The sequence below is a fragment of the Arvicanthis niloticus genome, chromosome 1, assembly GCF_011762505.2.
Source record: "Arvicanthis niloticus isolate mArvNil1 chromosome 1, mArvNil1.pat.X, whole genome shotgun sequence".
Lineage (NCBI taxonomy): Eukaryota > Metazoa > Chordata > Mammalia > Rodentia > Muridae > Arvicanthis > Arvicanthis niloticus.
This window is the reverse complement of record NC_047658.1, coordinates 19,671,447-19,690,127: the sequence shown is the minus strand read 5'-3', so window position 1 is coordinate 19,690,127 and position 18,681 is coordinate 19,671,447. Positions and strand designations below refer to the sequence as shown.

Below are 18,681 nucleotides of genomic sequence, written 5' to 3'. Positions count from 1 at the left end.
TGAGCTCCTGCCAGCACATCTGGCTTTCTATATGGACTGTGGGGATGGAGGAGCCTTATCTGCAGCCGTCCTATTGCCCAAGCCACCTTCCCAGCCTTCCGACACTTTAAACCAAACACACCATGTACCTGGACTTTGTAGATCCCTGGTTTTGCTTTAAAGCAAAATGATCCATGAGCGTCAGTCTCCACAGTGACCAAAGCCTTGTCCTTGTCTTGAGAGGACAGGACTACTTTGTATTTACTCATCTGCTTGACGGTGTCGGGGGCGCGGATGATGGCTATCTGACCACAGATGCTGAACCTGTAAGGAGAAGCCTGGTCATTCCAGCAAGACTCAAATGTAGCAACCCTGAGACAAGTGCCCTTTGCACCCGCTGCAGACTTTGTGACATTCACTTTAGAGAACCACCTGCAAAAGTCTGTGCCTGGGCCCAGGGCAGGGCGGTGGGTGTACTGGATAATATACACCCCCTTCCCAGCTTCTGCAGAAGCCATGTGCAGGAAATCTGCAGGTAAAAGAAATGTTTTGGGTAATCAGATCACTAGGGTAACTTGGGTTAACTCTCAAAAAGGAAAGAGTTGTTAGCTGTTTGCAAAAATTGTGCCATTAACAGACCATAAAACTACCAAAGAGTCTTCCTTATTTATGGTTAGGTGCCCTGTGTGGTAAGACCAAATGCAAAGTTGAAACTAAACTCCTTAGGAGTTGAGAGCCACAAATGCCTCTCATAAAGGCAGAAGAACCCCACAAATGGAATGACTTGGATTGCAGCTTCTGGATGAATAGTCCCTCCGAGAAACACCGCAGGCCATGCTGCTTCGGACAGAATGATACTGAAGAACTTTCTCCTCTGACAGCCATGGGCCAGACTAAATGCTGGAGAAGCATGTCTGTCCCAACTGGCTAATCAGGGAAAAGATAAAGAAATGGTTTCGGTGCTGGAGAGATGCTCAGTGGTTATGAGTAGAGGACACCCGGCCTGAAACTTCTTTTGGTCCCAAAGAAACTCAGGACAAACAGCTGAAGGCAGATGCTGACGGCCAGGCTCTCGGCCAGGCTCTCCCAGCTATCCCATAGTCCTGGCTCCTCTCAGCACTCCCACCCTCCCCTATCCTGAGCTTTTTGGCTCCTCCAAACCCCAACTTCTCTTTCCTATAACCCAGCCATTTGGTTAGATGAGAGCCCAGACTCTCTTGGTTCTCTTGGCCCCTTTCTATTCTCTCTTCCCTCCCTCTTCCCCACCATGGCCTGATCTATTCTGCTGCCTATGTTCAGTCTGGTCTCTTCCAGATTCCCCTGACTGCTCTCTCCCTCATATCTACAATAAAACCTTCCATTTAACCAAACGTAGGGGTGGTCATGTCTTCATTTTCATTCAAGTCCAACTCCAGGAGGCCCGGTACCCTTTTCTGCCCTCCACGGGCACCATTTGCATATGTGCATACATGTGTGCATGTACACACACACACACACACACACACACACACACGGAAAGAGGGAAACGAGGAGAGAGAGAGAGAGAGAGAGAGAGAGAGAGAGAGAGACTGACTCATGCATAAATGAGTAAATGTAATAAAATTTAGAAAAAAATAAAACAGGGGCTGGGGAGATGGCTCAGCAGTTAAGAGCACTACCTGCTCTTGCAGAGGACCTGCAATTCCTGGCACCCACAAGGCAGCTCAAACTGCCACTCCTGTTCCATGGGACAGATGCCCTCTTCTGGCCTCTGCGGGCATGGCACAAACATGGTGTATAGACATACATGCAAGCAAGATATACTCACACGTATAAATAAATGTTAAGTATTTTTAAAATGTTTTTATAAATAATTTAAAAATAAATAAAAAAACACCAATGCATTAAGGAGGTGCATCTGAAGCTCAGAGATAGGACATCTGCCTGTACACAAAGGTCTAGGTTTGATTCCCCAACATCATCCAAAAATAAACGTAAATGTGCTTGGTTGGTCCCTGGGTCCCTCTAAAATGTAACGAGCTCTTCCAAACATACTCAAATGTCTTTTTTTCTTAACTTTGGTTCAAATACTACACTTTAAATAAGAAAATTAACAGATACACACACACAGGTGCACACATGCATGCACACAAACACACACACATATCAGTTATTGAACTGAGAGGCTGAGGCCTGACAGTACATGCTGATTGGCTCTCTGCATCTGATCATATATCAAATCCATCTGTTTCTCCTCTCCTCCCCTGCCAGCCCCTGGCTCTAAGGGTACCCCCGACTCTCATCTTCCAGATAACTGCCATGAGCTCCTATCTGCACCTCTGCCAACACCCTGGCTTCCCACCAATTCCTACTCACCCTCCCAGCAGCTAGAAAGGAAAAAAAGATTTTAAACGCCACATCTCCATCTCGCCCTTGCTGACCCAATCGTCAAGTGGGAAAGATTGTCCCTGCACCACAGGTACATGGTCAAAGGCTTCCTGCCCTTAGCAGCAGCCTCTGCCACACTGGCTCAGCTCCTCCTAACAGCCCCCTCCCATCTGAACTGCTGCCTTCCTGCCTGGGAAGCCCTGCACTTCCTCCCCTGGTCCTCCAAAGGCCTCAGAGTCACCACCCCCACCCCACTCGACCTAAGGTCTTCAGAGCTCCAATCTCTTCCTGGCACAATTCAAACTTGCGGGCCTTTCTCTTCAGCCATCCTCCCGGGGCTGACAGCCCTGTCCTTACTATTTTGTTCGATTGCTTGTTACACCTCTGTAGCCTTTGACACAGTGACCCAAAGCACCCACAGAGAACCGCTCATGGGAGTCCACAGGTAGCTCAGTGGTTCAGCTGCTTGCTTACCTAGCGTGGATTTTCCAGCACACAAGTAGTGAAGGGAAAGGAAAAGGACTTAAACCCAAGAATTAAGCTGACTGGCACAGCGGATCCCTGGTGACAGGTGGACTGAGTCTGCTGGGGCTCCGCTCCCTAACTCTGGTGTTGGTAGCCACCTTGTCACACAGTGTCTTAGTTCCTGTGCCCTTACCCACTTATGTTCCCCAGGCCTGCCCTGCAATGCTGGCAGGCCACTCTCAGTTGACAGGACACCTATGTGCCAATCATCTGGATGTACACAGACCCAAACATCTGGGAGAATGTGTGCTACCTAGTGGTCATGTGACACCAAACTTGAACCCTCATCACCTATCTGTAACACCACCTCTCACAGGCTGGGAGCCCTACATGTCTGTCCATTCTGTCCTTGATGTGCGTATCAGTGACTAAGTGATGAACTCTATCAATGACCAGAAATGCCTCCCAGCACACCCCACATCCACCACCGTCAGTGCACCCCACAAAGCCTTCCAGGGTCAGACAAGGAAAGTACTCACAAGGAGGGCTAACTTGAAAGATCTTTTGCCAACATAGACAGACAGACAGACAGACAGACATGTTTATTATGTTTGTACATGTGTGAAAGTCTGGGACAACTTGTCTGAGTCTGTTCTCATCTTCCACCCCGTGTCCTCCAAGAATCAAATTTAAGTCGCCAGGCCTGGCAGAAAGCACACTCACCATCTCCCTGCCTCTTCTCTTTCTACTTTAACAAATCCATTTTAACTTGAAAGCAAGAGAAAACAATTTTGTGTCTGACATGTAAGTGCCTGCAGTTATTAAGGCTCACCGCTCATCTTTCCAAACGGAAGCCAGCCCGACTCTCCACTGCCTTCTCAACGTGACTCCTGGGCAGAGACAGTCAGACCAAAGCTCACTTTCTTCTCCACAGCTGCCAAGGGAGCTGGGACGGACCCACGGCTGGCTAGTTTTATGTCCACTTGACACATGCTGGAGTCATTTGAGAAGAGGAAACCTCAACTGAGAAAATGCCACTACAAGAATGGCCTGTAGGTAAGCCAGTGGTTCATTTTCTTAAGTGACTGATGCGAGGGGGCCCAGCTCACTGAGGGCAGTGCCACCACCCACGAAGGTGGTCCTGGGTTGTGTAAGAAAAGAGGCTGAGCGAGCCTACCATGGCCTCTGCTTCAGTTCCTGCCGCCACATCCCTGCCCTGCCTTCACTCAGTGATGGGCTGTGATATGGATGTGTCTCAGTCCTAGTCACCAGGGATCCGCTGCGCCAGTCAGCTTTTAAAGACCAGCAAGTAAGTCATCCTTAGAAGATAATTCTTGGGTTCAAGTCCTTTTCCTTTCCCCTCTCTACTTATGTGTGCGGAAAATCCACACTAGGTAAGCAAATAAACCCTTTCCTCCCCAACTTGCTTTTGGTCACAGGGCTCCATCACAGCAATAGAAAGCCTTGGGCGGCATACTTACCCTGTAGCGATGAGGTCGGCCAGCTGTGGGGTGTTGGGTGCAATTTTGATGGTGACCATCTCAAAGTAGAGGTGCTCCTTCTGAGCATGGATGGTGTATGTCCCTGTTGTTATGTTCTCCAGGCGAAAGGAGCCATCAGCTTTCGTTTTGACTGTGAAACCAAAGCACGTGAACAAAAGATGAGCTGCCAAAGCTTGCACCCAGCAGGCACGTGAGGACACAGCGGTTGTATAAGGCCACTGAGCTTGTCCCTTGTGTCTATATCCTTCCATGAGGCAAAACAAGCCCTTTGAGCAAACTCAGGACCACCGTGCCGGCCCACCTTTTTTTTTTTTTTTTTTTGGTTTCTCGAAAAACCAGGGTTTCTCTGTAGTCCTGGCTGTCCTGGAACTCACTCTGTAGACCAGGCTGGCCTTGAACTCAGAAATCCGCCTGCCTCTGCCTCCCAAGTGCTGGGATTAAAGGCGTGGGCCACCACCGCCCAGCGTGCCGGCCCACCTTTAATCTGGTTGTTCAGGGTGACCACAGCTTCCGGGACACCTTCTCCATCAGGTCCATTCAAGACTCTCCCAGTGACAGAGAAGCCCATGACATGAAACACAGGCTGCAAAGTGAAAAGCAGGTGTTCACATGAGCATGCCACCAAGACCCCCTCCTGCCCAGCACCATGGCTCCATGTGTTGGCCCTGCCCCCTCTCACTGCCACTAACCTCTTGGCTGCATTTCCCCTGCATGAATGATCAGAGCTGAATTAAAAACAGCCTGCAGACTCACTTCCCAACTCACACAGGTCACTGCCTCTGGCTTGGGGGGTCTCCCCGGCAAAGGGCCCTCTCCTGCACCCTGTCCCCTGCCTCACTTATATATCCCCACTTGTCTCTAGCATCTCAAACACAAACTGCATGGCCTAGGACACCTGACCTGGCCCCGGCATCTCCTGGGAACCCAATCTGTCCCCTAGCATCTCCTGGGACCCCTCACTTGTCACCCCCAACATTATTTGGGACCTATGGCTTTTCCCTTCATCCGCAGCATGTTCCTCCAAGCATCACCTGAAACTCCTAACCCACCAATATCACCTAAGACCAATGGCCTGCCCTTTCCTTACAAAGTTCAAGAGCCCACGCCTAACAGTCAGAACCCAGGCCTAGACAGGTTCCTTCCAACCCACCCTTCCTCTTAAAAGTCGCTCACAACACAGCCTGGTGCCTTGTCTGTGTGTGCCCTGCTCGCTGAAAGCATCAAGCCTGGGCTCTCCCAGGAGGCACTGGGCTCCAATCTCCCTGAACTTTGGCTCCTCAACTGAAACACCACTAACTTAATTTCATATCTTCATCAAACTCCTCAGGGTCTGAAATGCCATTTGATTTCCTATACGTTATTCCTGTTTCATTAAAATGTAGATTTGGTAAGCTCAGTGAAGCCTATCCTGCCTCAGCTACCTGCTACACAGCAGGTACTCGGTAAGTGCTCCTGGATGAACAAATGCAGGCACTATGAAAGAGAGCTTGAAAGTGGTAAAATTTTAGCCTGGCATGATAAGACATTCACACTCTTATAATACAAACATCAGGTGTGACTGTGCAGGGCATGGTGATACACACCTGTGATCTCAGACTCAGGAGACACACATCTGTTATCTCAACACTCACAGGCACACACCTGTGATCTCAGCACTCAGGAGACACACATCTGTGATCTCAGCACTCAGGAGACACACATCTGTGATCTCAGCACTCAGGAGACACACATCTGTGATCTCAGCACTCAGGAGACACACATCTGTGATCTCAGCACTCAGCAGAAACACATCTGTTATCTCAGCGCTCAGGAGACACACATCTGTGATCTCAGCACTCAGCAGAAACACATCTGTTATCTCAGCGCTCAGGCAGCACACAGGAGGATCATAAGTTTAAGGCCATCCTGGGACACACAGTAGAACTGTCTCAAAACAAGAAAGGGAGCGTGTAGAGGAGAGACGAGGAGGAATAAGAAAGTGTATTCCTTTTTATTTAGGAATAATCCTTCTGAGAATAAGTGGTAAACCAGCTAAGGGTCCCCTTATTAACTCACATATCCAACAAACATTGTTCTTAGGCACTTACTATGTGCCAAGTGCTAAAGCACACAGGTGAGACAAGGATGCTTCCTGGCCTGATGGAGCGCTCCAGGCCCTCACTTGAAACTCCATGCTTTACTGGTTAAGACCTGCACTTGACCTCCATCTGGGTACTTTGCCCCCCAAGTCCCTGCCACACCCTTCCTGCAATGTTGTACAGGCAATAAAGGCTCAAGGCTCGTCCTGTTCCCACAGTCGGATGCCCTCTGCAAGCCTGGGAGGAGGGGCCAGCTCCTTTGACTCTGCACTATTTTAGCAGATTGCTTTTCAGTATGGTATGAACAAAGAGTGACTTTTCACTAACGCTATGCCAGGTGCCCCTGGGTGCTTCCTCCATATTGCAAGCTGCCAGCAGGGACCACTTGTCATCTGTTCTTAAAGACCCAGCAGGATGATGAAAACACATTTTACTGTGTTCTGAAGATCCCGCCACCCCTTCCTATCACATGGTCCATGCTCTCCTGTGTTCATGTGGCTATTACTACCCTGGCCTTGTAACTGGCTCCCCGATTCCACACTGGCCCAGGCCAGCTCTCCTCATCTCACCTCTCCTCAGTAGTTCCCAATACTCAGCAGTGTTAGAGGAAAGTGGCCACCAGGCTCTGCGTCATCACTTCTCCAAACCTCTGTGCCCTTCTCCTCCCTTCTCTTCTCCTCTCCCTCCTCACCTCCCTTCTCCCTTCTACTCCAGTCTCCCTGGCCTCCTCAGTGCCTCAGACTCTCCAGGCACACTCCTGCCTTGAGACCTTTGCATTCACCACAGTTTAGGTATAATTCACCTGCTCCCCTTCAGACTATAACTCAGTCACCTTCAGAGAGAACCTATATGAGATGCGGCCCTGCGGCCCCACCCTGAGCTGCAAAGCACTTCTTCTGTCCCAGAGAGCACTTACCACCTTCTAACACACTTGCTAACTTGCTCATCTCAACAGGCACTGGCTCCTCCCATCACTAAATCATAACTTCCAGGAAGACTGTTGCCTCCTTAAGCCCCTACTGCACAGACAATGTGGAACAGAACTCAAGACATCTCACTGAAAGAGCAGCCCTGACCAGGATCCCAGCCAGCTCCGCAAGATGAAGATGCGGTGTAAGAGGGAGTTTATCTATGGTACCCCATGCTACGGCACAGACTCCCACTTCCTCTGATAGCCATTCTGAACAGGCATTGATGTGGACATGTCTGCAACATCTGTGCCCTGGGCTGGGAACCCAAACACCTGTATAGAGCACTGGGAGGTCTCACCTCGATCCTCAGGCTGTCGTGCTCCACGGTGAAGTCAAGCCTGGAAGGCGCCACATCGAAGGTGATCCTTTCCCCTCTGTAGAACGGCACCTAGAAGGAGCAGCCTGGTGAGTAGGAAACATCTACACCACAATGTGGCAATCAGTGTTCGCCAGTCCTACTGTGACAGAGGAGCCCACATCTTGTCTTCAGTACGGGCTGTGACCCCCAGTGTAAACACGCTTGCAACCATAAGTATTTCTTACTTCAGAGCTGTTCAGGTGCCGGAGTACCTGCACAGTCATCGTGAGACACTTTATGAACAGGTCTAAGTCTGAATCCAAGATCCAGTACATTTCATACACACCTTATAGAGACACAGGCTGACAGCAAACTTAACAGTGTCCTTAGATTTTGGTGTCTCTTAGGTCTGGGGTTTTTAGTTTTAGGGATTCTTAATCTATCCTTGCTAGGCCGAGTGTTCATGGATGGCTGGCCCAACATTTGGTCATTCAGTATGTATTACTGATTAGGACTTTAATCCCCACAAAGTCCATGTTGCAGGAGAGCTATGGACGTGCCCCAAGACATCTGGGGACAGCAGGGTCATGCTGCAATGTCAAAAGGCTAGCCATTCCTGGGCTACAGGCAGGCTTATCAGCACTGCTGGGAGGTGCTGGCACCTTCAGGAACCAGGGCCTGACTGAAGGAGGTCACACCACTGGCAGCATGCCCTTGATGGCACGTCAAAATCCCAGCCCATCTGCTGTCCCCAGTCCTGTGCACTCCAGCCTCCATGAAGTGAAGAGGTTTCCCTACCAGTCAGGAACTGAAGCTAAGATCCAAGATAAGCTCTGCTCCTGTTTGTTTACTTCATCATACGCGTCCTCACTGGAAAGCTGACTCCCACCGCACCCAAAAGGCTGCCTCTTATCAAGCCACGGTGTCCCGAACAGACAGAGACCTGCCTACTCACCACAGTGTAGCCCCCGCTCGGCAAGGAATAGAAAGAAAAGGAGCCATCTTCTTTGGAGACCACATAGCACAGATAAACCAGGCTCTCATCTGGGGGCTGGAACCCGGACACTGGGGACACATTGCAGCCCAGGACATCCTATGGAAGGGAAGAAGAGATTTCCATTTCCATGTTCTGATCGCCACAAGCAAGGCCAGGCCAACTTGTAGAGATCAACGAACGGCTGGGTTTCTCAGGCCAGGTGACCCATGCAGGCAAACGGAACACAACTCTTTACACCCAGCTTCAGAAGTTAGAAATGAGCAGTCTTCTTAGGGACAGCAGTGAGGCTCCTCCCAACAGTAAGAAAACTGGCCAAGGACAGGAAATGATGCACCCAAGATGCCACAGAGCAAGGGTGTTCGTTAGAACACGATACTGTGTGAGCCTCCCCAAAGCCTGAGCATCCAAACCTCCATGGCTTCAGGGCGCCATCACTGGAGAAACCAACCACCATTGGTTTGATCAATGGCGGCCCTGCCTGCCGCTCCCCAACCTGATCCTGGTTCTTGACTTTTGTATGCTTACCTCCTTATTCACCAAAGAAGAAAAAAGAATAAACTTCACCCCTTTCATGGGCTCCCCGTCACTGCGCACAGAGCCGGACACATTATAGCCAGCCACTATGAGGGGACCAGCCGCGTTAGCATTGGAGTTTGTCACACGCACCGTTGTGCTTGCCTAGAAAAGAAAAAGGTCTTAGCTTTAATAGCACTAAATCCTGCCGGGCGGTGGTGGCGCATGCCTTTAATCCCAGCACTTGGGAGGCAGAGGCAGGGCAGGCGGATTTCTGAGTTCGAGGCCAGCCTGGTCTACAGAGTGAGTTCCAGGACAGCCAGGGCTACACAGATGAAACCCTGTCTAAAAAAAAAAAAAAAAAAAAAAAAAATAAATCCTGACAGCCCAACATAGTGGCTTACACCAGCAATCCCAGCACTATGAAGCTGGAGTGGGAAGATTATTGTGACTTAGAGGCTAGCCTGGGCTACATTGTGACAGTCTCAAAGAGAACTAGAAATCAAACTTTATATGATAGTTCAAACACTTAAAATCTTTTAAATATTCTTTGGGCTGTTTATTTGTTTGTTTGTTTGTTTGTAGACAGGGGCTCACTCTATAGCCAAGGCTGGTCTAGAACTCACTATACATAGCCCAGAGTAGCCAAGAAACTTACAACAATCCTCCTGCTTCAGCATTCCAAGTACTAGAATTATAGGTATGCACCATCACTCCCTGCTGCTAACATCTCAGCCACTTTTGATTAAAAGTTCAGATACAAAGCAGAAAAAAGTTGAAATTTTAAACCAAAAAGGAAATCACTGCTTTTTCTTTCCTTGAAATAAAAGGTTTTCTCTGGCTCACACACCAGCCTGACAGTCAGGGTGTGGCGGCTCACAGCCCATCCCCCTTCTCCTCCCCTAGGGTGTGTGGATAACAGGCCTTTAGAATATTTAGCACATTTATAGATTTTTGGTTTTGACAGGAAAACAACAAAAATTCACTGAGATCTTCTGATGTTGCCTTTACTCAAAGCAGTGACAGCGGTTTATAAAAAACCGCCACCCACAAAAGGCAAACACAGCAGCGGCACCACTGCAGCAGGGGAGTTTCCACTGGTAACACCGGCAGCTTCAGCACCCTGGTTCTTCCAAGACATCAGGAGAAACTGTGACTTCATCTCATGTCCTAAATCTTTCCCCATATTTGGTCCCAAACTGGCAGGCATGGGTCAAAGGTTACCTCCTTCAGCGCCCAGGTTGGGTGAGTTGCAAGGATTTCATAATCTCCGGGAAGAACTTTGAAAAACGCAAACCTGAGAAACACAAAACAGCACTCACTTAGCCCAAGTTTTTGACGGGGATGGGTGAGGATTACTGAAAGTCTCTAAGAGCTACTCAATCCAGTTCCGTCCAAACCCACTCACTGAACACTCCCCATGTGGCGGGAAGAAGGAAAGCTGCTGTGTGTACTCAGAGGGCCAACACTCTGGTGTCTCCTGGCACAGGCTCGCATCAGCAGGTTTGATTGACATGGACAGGAAGGAAAGAGGAGAGGGAGAGAAAAACAGCTAAAAGCTGAGAAGTCGGAGGAGGAGGAGGAGCTGCATGGCAGGAATCGAGCAAACCCCAGGCAGAGAGCTAGCACAGCTGACACCATGCCAGACATGGTGACGTCCACCTGGAATTCCTGTATTCAGGAGGCTGAGGCAGGAGAGCTGAAAATTCAAGGATGGGCATTAAGAGGTGTCTCAGCCGCTAAGAGTACTGACTATTCCTCCTGGGGACCTGGGTTTGGTTCCTTAACTGTAGGTGACTTCAGTTCCAGGAGATCCAATGCCCTCTTCTGCCTTCCATGTGCACCAGGCAAGCAAGTGCTGCACAGCCAGACACGCAGCAGAGGCACCCATACACATAAATTAAAAAAAAAAAAAAAAAAAAATCAAGGCTAGCCTGTACTACACTGTGATGCTGTCTCCCAAAACAAAACAAAAGCCAAATTAAATAAAAAACAAAAGGCCGCTGTTGAGGTAACAGGCTCTGGCTCCCTTATAAAAGGGTGAGATCTGCAGCCACCTGTTGCTGAACAAGCCATCAGTGGATAAGCAGAATTCTAGACACTCCAGGTAAAATAAGGCCACAGCTGGCTGAACTGGCAAAGCAAACACTACAGCCAGAGAGAGTCCTAGCAGGCTCAATCTGAACAAGGCCCCTGCCAATCTGAAGCTAATTCCAGCACAAGGCACTTACTACAGGGAGCATGTGTGTTCTCCCATGGTCTGCCAGATGCTGGTTGCACAGAGCTTGGGAACCACTGGCTTCTGGGATTATTAAGATTTAGCCTTTCTACTCCCTGTGTCCACACATGTGCTCTAAGCACGGCTTAAGACAGACCAGTGCAAAGGAGCTCAGAATGATTACGGTGACTCCAGTAAGGTCTGCAACAAACCACAGCTGGGACATCCCTCATTGTTAACATCAGAACTCCAAAACCCAGAACTTTTTGAGTACCAATATTATGCTACAAAAGTGGAAAACTCTAGACCATAAAATGGTTTCATGTAATACTGATGTAAAATTCAGCCTGCATACTTAAGATGTGCACCAGACATAAATGAAGTTCATGTTCAGACATGAGTCCCATCCCTGAAGGCTCAGGTGTTGAAGTCTTGGTTCTCCAGGGCAGAGTTCAGAGGTGAAGCCCTGGGAAGTGAGTGTGTCAGAAGGGCTTTGGCCTAACCAACAGATCAGCCTGCCGATGGACAGAGGACTGAATAAACTATTGGGAGGTAGTGGGGACCATGGTGGGAGGCGCCTCACTGCAGAAAGTGTGTCACGTGGGCCAGGGACCCAGAAAGATGATGGCTAAGTGACCATGGCCTGAAACCAAGAGCCAGATAGAGTACCAATTGTGCATATCAGCACTGAGAAACTAAGACAGTGCATGTATGAAAACATACCAAATTCTAGAAAACCTACATCAGAGGTCCTTCTGGTCCCAAGAACCTGGCTGAGGGACACTTGGCCTAGGCTCCGATCAAGGAGAAGCCATCAACAACAGTAGTTTTTAGGTTGGCTAAGACACCAAAGCTGACTAGGAACTTCAGCTACGGCTTTGGGTGGATTTTGTGAACTTAAGTAAACACGATCTGAACGGTTCCAACAGTCCCAGCTCTAATGTGCTAGGACGAATCCTGACACATCTCCCCACCTCACAGCTCAACTAAACAGCCCTTCACATTTCACTCCACATGGTTAGCTAAATAACCGTCAGGTCCAACTATAAATGGTTTCTGTGTAGATAACAAAATGTTCTCTTTAAATCCGAACCGTGTTAACCTGTGGTCAGCAACCGTCCAGTAAGCAGCAGGCTGGAACCTCTACATTATCTTCATCAACAACTTAGAGAAACAATGCACACAGAGGTGACTTGTCCCAAGTCCAAGAACGAACAGAGGCGCCCCGATTCAACCCTGGCAATTGGGCCCCAAAGCCAACCCCGGGTAAGCGTACCCCGGGTCTGGAGCATGGCCTTTACAGTCAGTAGCTGATAATCAATCGCCCACCTCCTGCACACCCGACACATGACCCCACTTCAAGAGGAACTCAGGTTCAGAAAGCATGAACTTTCTAAGAGGTCAGATGAGGGTCCGAGCCCAGAATCCCTCAACCCAAACCTCCCCACACACCTCCACAGCCCGGTCCAGCTGCTACTCACTTTCCGCCAGGCTGTGTGACCGTGGACTGGATCTTCGAGTCTGCGCCGGTGCTTCTCAGGGATACCTGAACTCCTGCGGGGCCCAGGGGCTGCCCTTTGCTGAGGACCTGTGAGGAGGAGGAGGACATTAGGACCCAGCGGGCAATTCAGCCAGCCAAGGCCCCTCCTCAGGAAGAAGTTGAATGCATGCTTCTGCTCCCCAAGAGGCACCTAAAACATTTTTCTATCAGTCAAGGGCCTATCTGAAGTGGAAGTAGTCAGGGAACCTTTGTGGGAGGCTGGGTGGAGAGGGGACAGTGACAGTGAAATACTGCCCCACTGAGTCTGAGATGGGGTTGGAGGCTGCTCAGGTGCACTCTCTGCAAAGGCCTGGCGTTAGGTTCCCAGCACCTTTATCAGGCAGCTTGTAACTATGGTAACTAACTCCAGCTCCAGGGGGATCCCATGCCTCTGGTCTCTAAGGACACACACTCATACACACATATCCACACATAGTTTAAAATAAATCTTGAAAAAAAAAAAAGTATCACTATTTTACAAATCTCTAAGAAAACATACCCAAGATCCCCTCTTCCAGTAAGAAACCCACACATGAAACAGAGCTGAGGGCCTCCTCACTCTCAACATAACGGAGGACCTGTAAGTCTACACATTGGTACCCACATTGGTACCTACTTGGCACCTGGGTGGAAGGAAGAAGGTGAGCGCTAGGGAAGCTGGAACGGGAGCAGACACTCATACAGCAGCACACACTCCAGTACCTCAGGGAGCTCTCCCCGGACTGGTTCTAGGGAAGGAGGTAGAAGACAGAGCCTGGGGAGGAACCACCTCTGGCAGGAACCTCCCCAGGAGCTAAGGCTAGCTCTAACATAGCAAGCATAACAACTCAGATCCTGGGCACGCGGCACCCCCACCATAAGACATTCTCCACATTCAAGCTGACTCCCACATACCACAGACCCCTGAAGCTCCCTGTGGGTGACCTATGGGCACAAGAGCCCCCCACCCCCACCCCTACAAGGCTGAGAGGAGACAAGGTAGAGCTATGGGGACCAGCAGAGAGCCTGGAGCCAAACCTTTCCATTCACAGAGAAGCCAGTGAACACAAAGTTGATGTCCCCGCCCTTTGTGCAGATGTCGCTCACACCGTCCACGTGCAGCTCCACGTTGGTTGGCTCTGGAGGAAAATCGGGAAAGGAGAGGTAGGGACAAGGGACAAGACAACATGTGTGCTGGGAACACACATCCCAGTCAGACTCTTCTACGTATTTCTACACGTAATGCCCTCATATGGCCAGAACTACAATAAAGGCAGAAGCTCAACAGGAGTCTCCTGCCACCCTGCCCAGCCACCTGGCGTCCATCACTGAGGGTTCACTGAGAACCACACTGCTGTGCTGTTGGTGTACGTGTGTGCTTGTGGTACATGTTCCTGTGGGTGTATGCTCATGCACGTGGAGGCTAGCTGCCAATGTTGGTTGTCTTCTCTATAGCTTGTTTTGGAGCAGGGTCTCTCACTGGACCTGGAGTGCATCCACCTGCCTTGGTTGAGTGGCCAGCAGCACAGAACCCTCTCCTCTGACCCTAGCTCTAGGTTACAGATACAAGCCACTATGCTTGGTGCTGGCATGAATCTGAACTCAGACCCTCAGCCCTACACAAGAAACACTTTACCAGCTGAGCCATTCCCCAGCCCCAAAGCATCCACTGTGTACAAGGAACCAATGCCAGTGCATCCAACTCTTCGAGAGATTCAAAATTTTACTCAGGCATGAGCTGAGTCATGAAAAGATGGGAAGATCTTTTCCATAGAGCACGTGACCCAGGTCTGATGTGATCACACACACTGGCTCCATATGGGGAGGACTTGAGCAGAGCAGGGTAAGGAGACAATGACAAACGGAAGAGGTGGCCCTGACTCAATCTTGTCACATGTGTACACACACACACACACACACACACACACACACACTTGATAGAAACCCAGACATATCTGGAAAGAGGGAATCTTAACTGAAAAGATGCCTCCATCAGGTTGGCCTATAAGCCAGTCTGTAGAGCATTTTCTTAATTAATGATTGATGTAGGGGTGGTCCGGCCCCCTGTGGGTGATGTCATCCCTGGGAGGATGTAAAAGAAAAACTGTATAAAAAAAAAAAAAAAAACTGGCAAATAAGCCAGAGAGAACAAGCTACTATGTCTCTGCTTTAGTTCCAGCCCTAACTTCCTTCAGTGATGGAGTGTTGACCAGAGAGAGTGAGCTGAAATTAATCCTTTTCCCTGTCAAGTTGCTTTCGGTTACAGTGCTTTATCACAGCAACAGAAACCTTAACTAAGACGCGCACGTGCACACACCCCAGGAATGCTAGACAGTGAAGGAGATGACTGAGAACCACACACAATACAGATGAGCATCAGAAACAAGACTGGAAGAAACCAGACACAGAAAGCAGCCTGTAGGATTTCACTTAGTTCAAGTTCAAAACAAACTGCACCTATACAGAGCATGGTGGCTCAGGCTCTATTCAGCTATGTAGGAGGCTGGGGCAGAAGGGTCATAGGATCAAGGCCAGCCTGGACAACTTAACAACACCCTGTATCAAATGAAGAAAATCCAAAAGCAAACATGTTAAGAGGGCCGGAGACATCACATGCACAAGACCAGAGGGTCAGTCCTTAACACAGAAAGAAAACCAGCCAGTCATCTGTGCGCGCTACAGGAGTTGAATGAGCACAGTGGTGGGCTTCCGTGTTGCTAACAGTTCTACCACATTATCTGCCAGTTAGCCAGGTGTGTACACTTTGTAAAAATTAGCTTCATTAAAAGATCTGCATGACTCTGTTACATTCACTGCTTGTATCCAGAAGTTTAGTTCAATGAGAAGGGCTGGCTGCAGGGAGCGGAAACAAGAGGCCAGGCAGGCCAGAAAAGTGACCCATGCTCCCAGGGGGTCAGTCAGGCTGGCCCCTTCCAGCATCTTGGGTCCCAACCTTGCTGAAATAGGGCTTCTCTGGAGAAAAAAGCTGCAGGGGCACTTTTGTCATGGTAAGGAATCCATCTTGTATCCAGGCTACAGACAGGATAAGTCTTCCCTCCACAGAGCCACCATCTCCAGCCCCCCATAGATCAGAACTCTACTACCAAAGCTTACAGTGTTCAAACGCTTAGCTTAGAGGTGGGCGGAGCCAGACATAGTAGCACACATTTGCTCAACAGCGAGAGGTTGACACAAGAAAACATGGAGTCTGAGGCTAGCTTGGACTACACATGAGACCCAAAACCACAAACAGCCCTGGTCCTGGTACCAGAACCAGAAGAAGGCCCCGGGTCTTGTGTTTAGCTTACCCAATGAACCGTGGTCCCCTGAAAGAGCCCCATTACTCAGCTCACTTACCAAAACTCCAGCCTAGAGGAGGCTCAATCTTCAGGATGAAATCCCCCTACAAGGAAAGCCGGAAAGGTGAAGGCAGGAGACCAGAAGGCCCTGGGTAGACAGTGTAGTGTAGTTCACTACCCAAAATAGCCCCGCCAGAAATAAAATCCTACACCAGGCTCTTCTAAATGGTGGTGGCTGGATTCCAGGGGCTGAAGCTGGGCACCCAGAAACTTCCATCTAGCAGCAAGGAGATGGCCGTGTGGAAGCCCACTTGTGAGTGCTAAAGCCATGGGTTGGCGACACATCACAGTGGATAGAGGGCTTGCTTTGCAAGCATGGTGACCTGCATGCCATCCCTGGAACCCACAAAAAGGAAGGAGAGAACTGGCTCCCAAAGGTTGCTTTCTGTCTGTCTGTTCCTCTTTCTCCCTCGTCCCTCACCCTATACACATGTACACGCACCCATGCACACACGCACCCTGTGGCAGGCAAGCTGTACCCACTCCCACTCTTCAAACAATAAATAAATAAATAAATAAATAAATAAATAAATAAGTGCTTTTGAAATATTTCTTAAAAGAAAACATGAGATTCTATGGAATGCGAGTCTTTCAATGGTGGCACACGTGACATCTGCAGCAAACGGTGCAGTGCTGAGAGCATCTGGCTCACCCCGGCTTCCTCTTGCTAAACTGCCTGCCTGTAGCATCCCCTCTGAGGCTGTGATGGGGAAATGTTTGGAGACACTGCCTAACGTGCCAGAGACATGCAGCCCCACGGAGCCCACTCAACCATTGGAGATCTGCATTCCACTGATCTTTACAAGAAAATGTTTGCACATGGGAGAAAGGCCAAGCTCCTGGCCACCACTGTCACGTGGGCATGCTAATTATTTCCTATCATAAAAGTCACTCACAGAGACTGAAGTCCCTCCGCCTCTTACCTTATCATACAAGGGGATCATAAAGTAGCCGTTGTTAGGAGCACAGTCCGTCTGATATTTCAAAGTCCCATGCTTGGTGTACAACTTTATCTGGAAAGTAAGGAGAGAAAAAACTCTAAAGTTTTAACACTGACTTAGAGAATAAGTTACCACGTGACACCTGCATGCAGGTGGCCATGTTAGCTGAGCACCTATTACGGACTAGCTGCTAAAACAGATTTGGGGACATGGGGAAAGAAGACAGAGTACCCCAGAAAAATGTTATTTATGTTTTTCTTATTGAAACCACCTTCAACCTACCCCTAAAGTCTTGTTCTTTGAAGCTTTTCGGTTTGCTTCAGTAGTTGTCTCTATTTTGCTTATGTAAATTTCTGAGTCTAAAACTTTCTAATTTTGCTATTAGCAAGGCACTTGTGAAAATCCAGATTCCCAGACCAACAGGAAGCTAAGGCACTTGCTGCACAAGCCTAGAGACCTAAGCTCAAGTTCCAGAGCCACCATCAGGATGGGAGGAAAGAACTGAGTTCACACAGTCATCCTGTGGCCTCACGCAGAGCGTGCCCCAACACACACAGCAATATGGTTCTAAATCCGTGATTCCCGTCCCTCAGCTCCACACCAGCACAGTTTAGGGGCAAGAACAAGTCAGGAGGCAGATTCCTGAGCGGGTCTGGATGAGCACTGGAGGCTGCATCATTAGCACCAAATGACTCTAGATGCTTAGAGAAATATTCACCTAAAACCCTTCACTGCCATCCTCGGAACAAAGACTGATGTGAAAGACACTCAATGCCTCCGCTCTCCCTAAGGCCTGTATCCTGCAACTGCTGCATCTGGAGCCCCTGAAGGCATAAACTGCTCAGCAGAAAGGCACAAAGCCATACCAGGGTCTCCCCTACAAAGGTGAACTTGACAAAGCCATGATACCTTCAGGTGCTGGGCTTCTCTGTGGTAAAAATGGAGACACCTTGCTTCAGCATGGTGGTAAGCGCCAGGCCCAGAGTTCAGACTCCAAAAGAAGCATCTTCTATTTAATCTCTCTCTGAAGGAAAAAGCTACCTCACACCATCAGCCAGAGGGTTACAGGCTGACTCCCTAAGCTGTCCTGAGTGGCTCAATGACTCCGAGTCTCAGTTTCCCAATCTGTAAAGACACATGCGGGTCAGATTACATCAAAGAACCTGACCTCTAAAATATGAATGTTGGGGCTGGAGAGCAGACAACAGTTAAGAGCACTGGCAGCTCTTACAGAGGACCAGAGTTCATTTCCAGCTCTAGGGGACCCAGTGCCCACTTCCAGCCTCTAAGGGCACGGCCCTCATGTGCACACAGCTACACACACAGCTACAGATACACATAAACACATGTTTTAAAAAGTGATGTTCTGTGGCAAAAATAGAGATATGATCCAAAGGCGTCTTAGGAAACACATAAGCATCCAGGCCCAGTGCGCACTCTGGAAGAGCATCATGAGGCAGGCCATGCACTGCAA

At 49.2% G+C, this 18,681-nt stretch overlaps 1 protein-coding gene across 1 annotated transcript in view; it reads right to left on the bottom strand.

The window, feature by feature from the left end:
* The window catches only part of LOC117704368 (BOS complex subunit NOMO1), a 50,277-nt gene that overhangs the window by 27,272 nt on the left and 4,324 nt on the right, over positions 1-18,681 (bottom strand). Inside the window, exons 2-12 of the mRNA XM_034496498.2 lie at positions 17,190-17,279; positions 16,265-16,310; positions 13,946-14,046; positions 12,870-12,976; positions 10,395-10,467; positions 9,183-9,335; positions 8,616-8,753; positions 7,661-7,750; positions 4,791-4,896; positions 4,293-4,443; positions 129-303 (exon numbers count right to left, since the gene is read on the bottom strand). Coding sequence (XP_034352389.1) covers positions 129-303; positions 4,293-4,443; positions 4,791-4,896; positions 7,661-7,750; positions 8,616-8,753; positions 9,183-9,335; positions 10,395-10,467; positions 12,870-12,976; positions 13,946-14,046; positions 16,265-16,310; positions 17,190-17,279 — 1,230 coding nt within the window. The remainder of the gene's footprint in view (positions 1-128; positions 304-4,292; positions 4,444-4,790; positions 4,897-7,660; positions 7,751-8,615; positions 8,754-9,182; positions 9,336-10,394; positions 10,468-12,869; positions 12,977-13,945; positions 14,047-16,264; positions 16,311-17,189; positions 17,280-18,681) is intronic.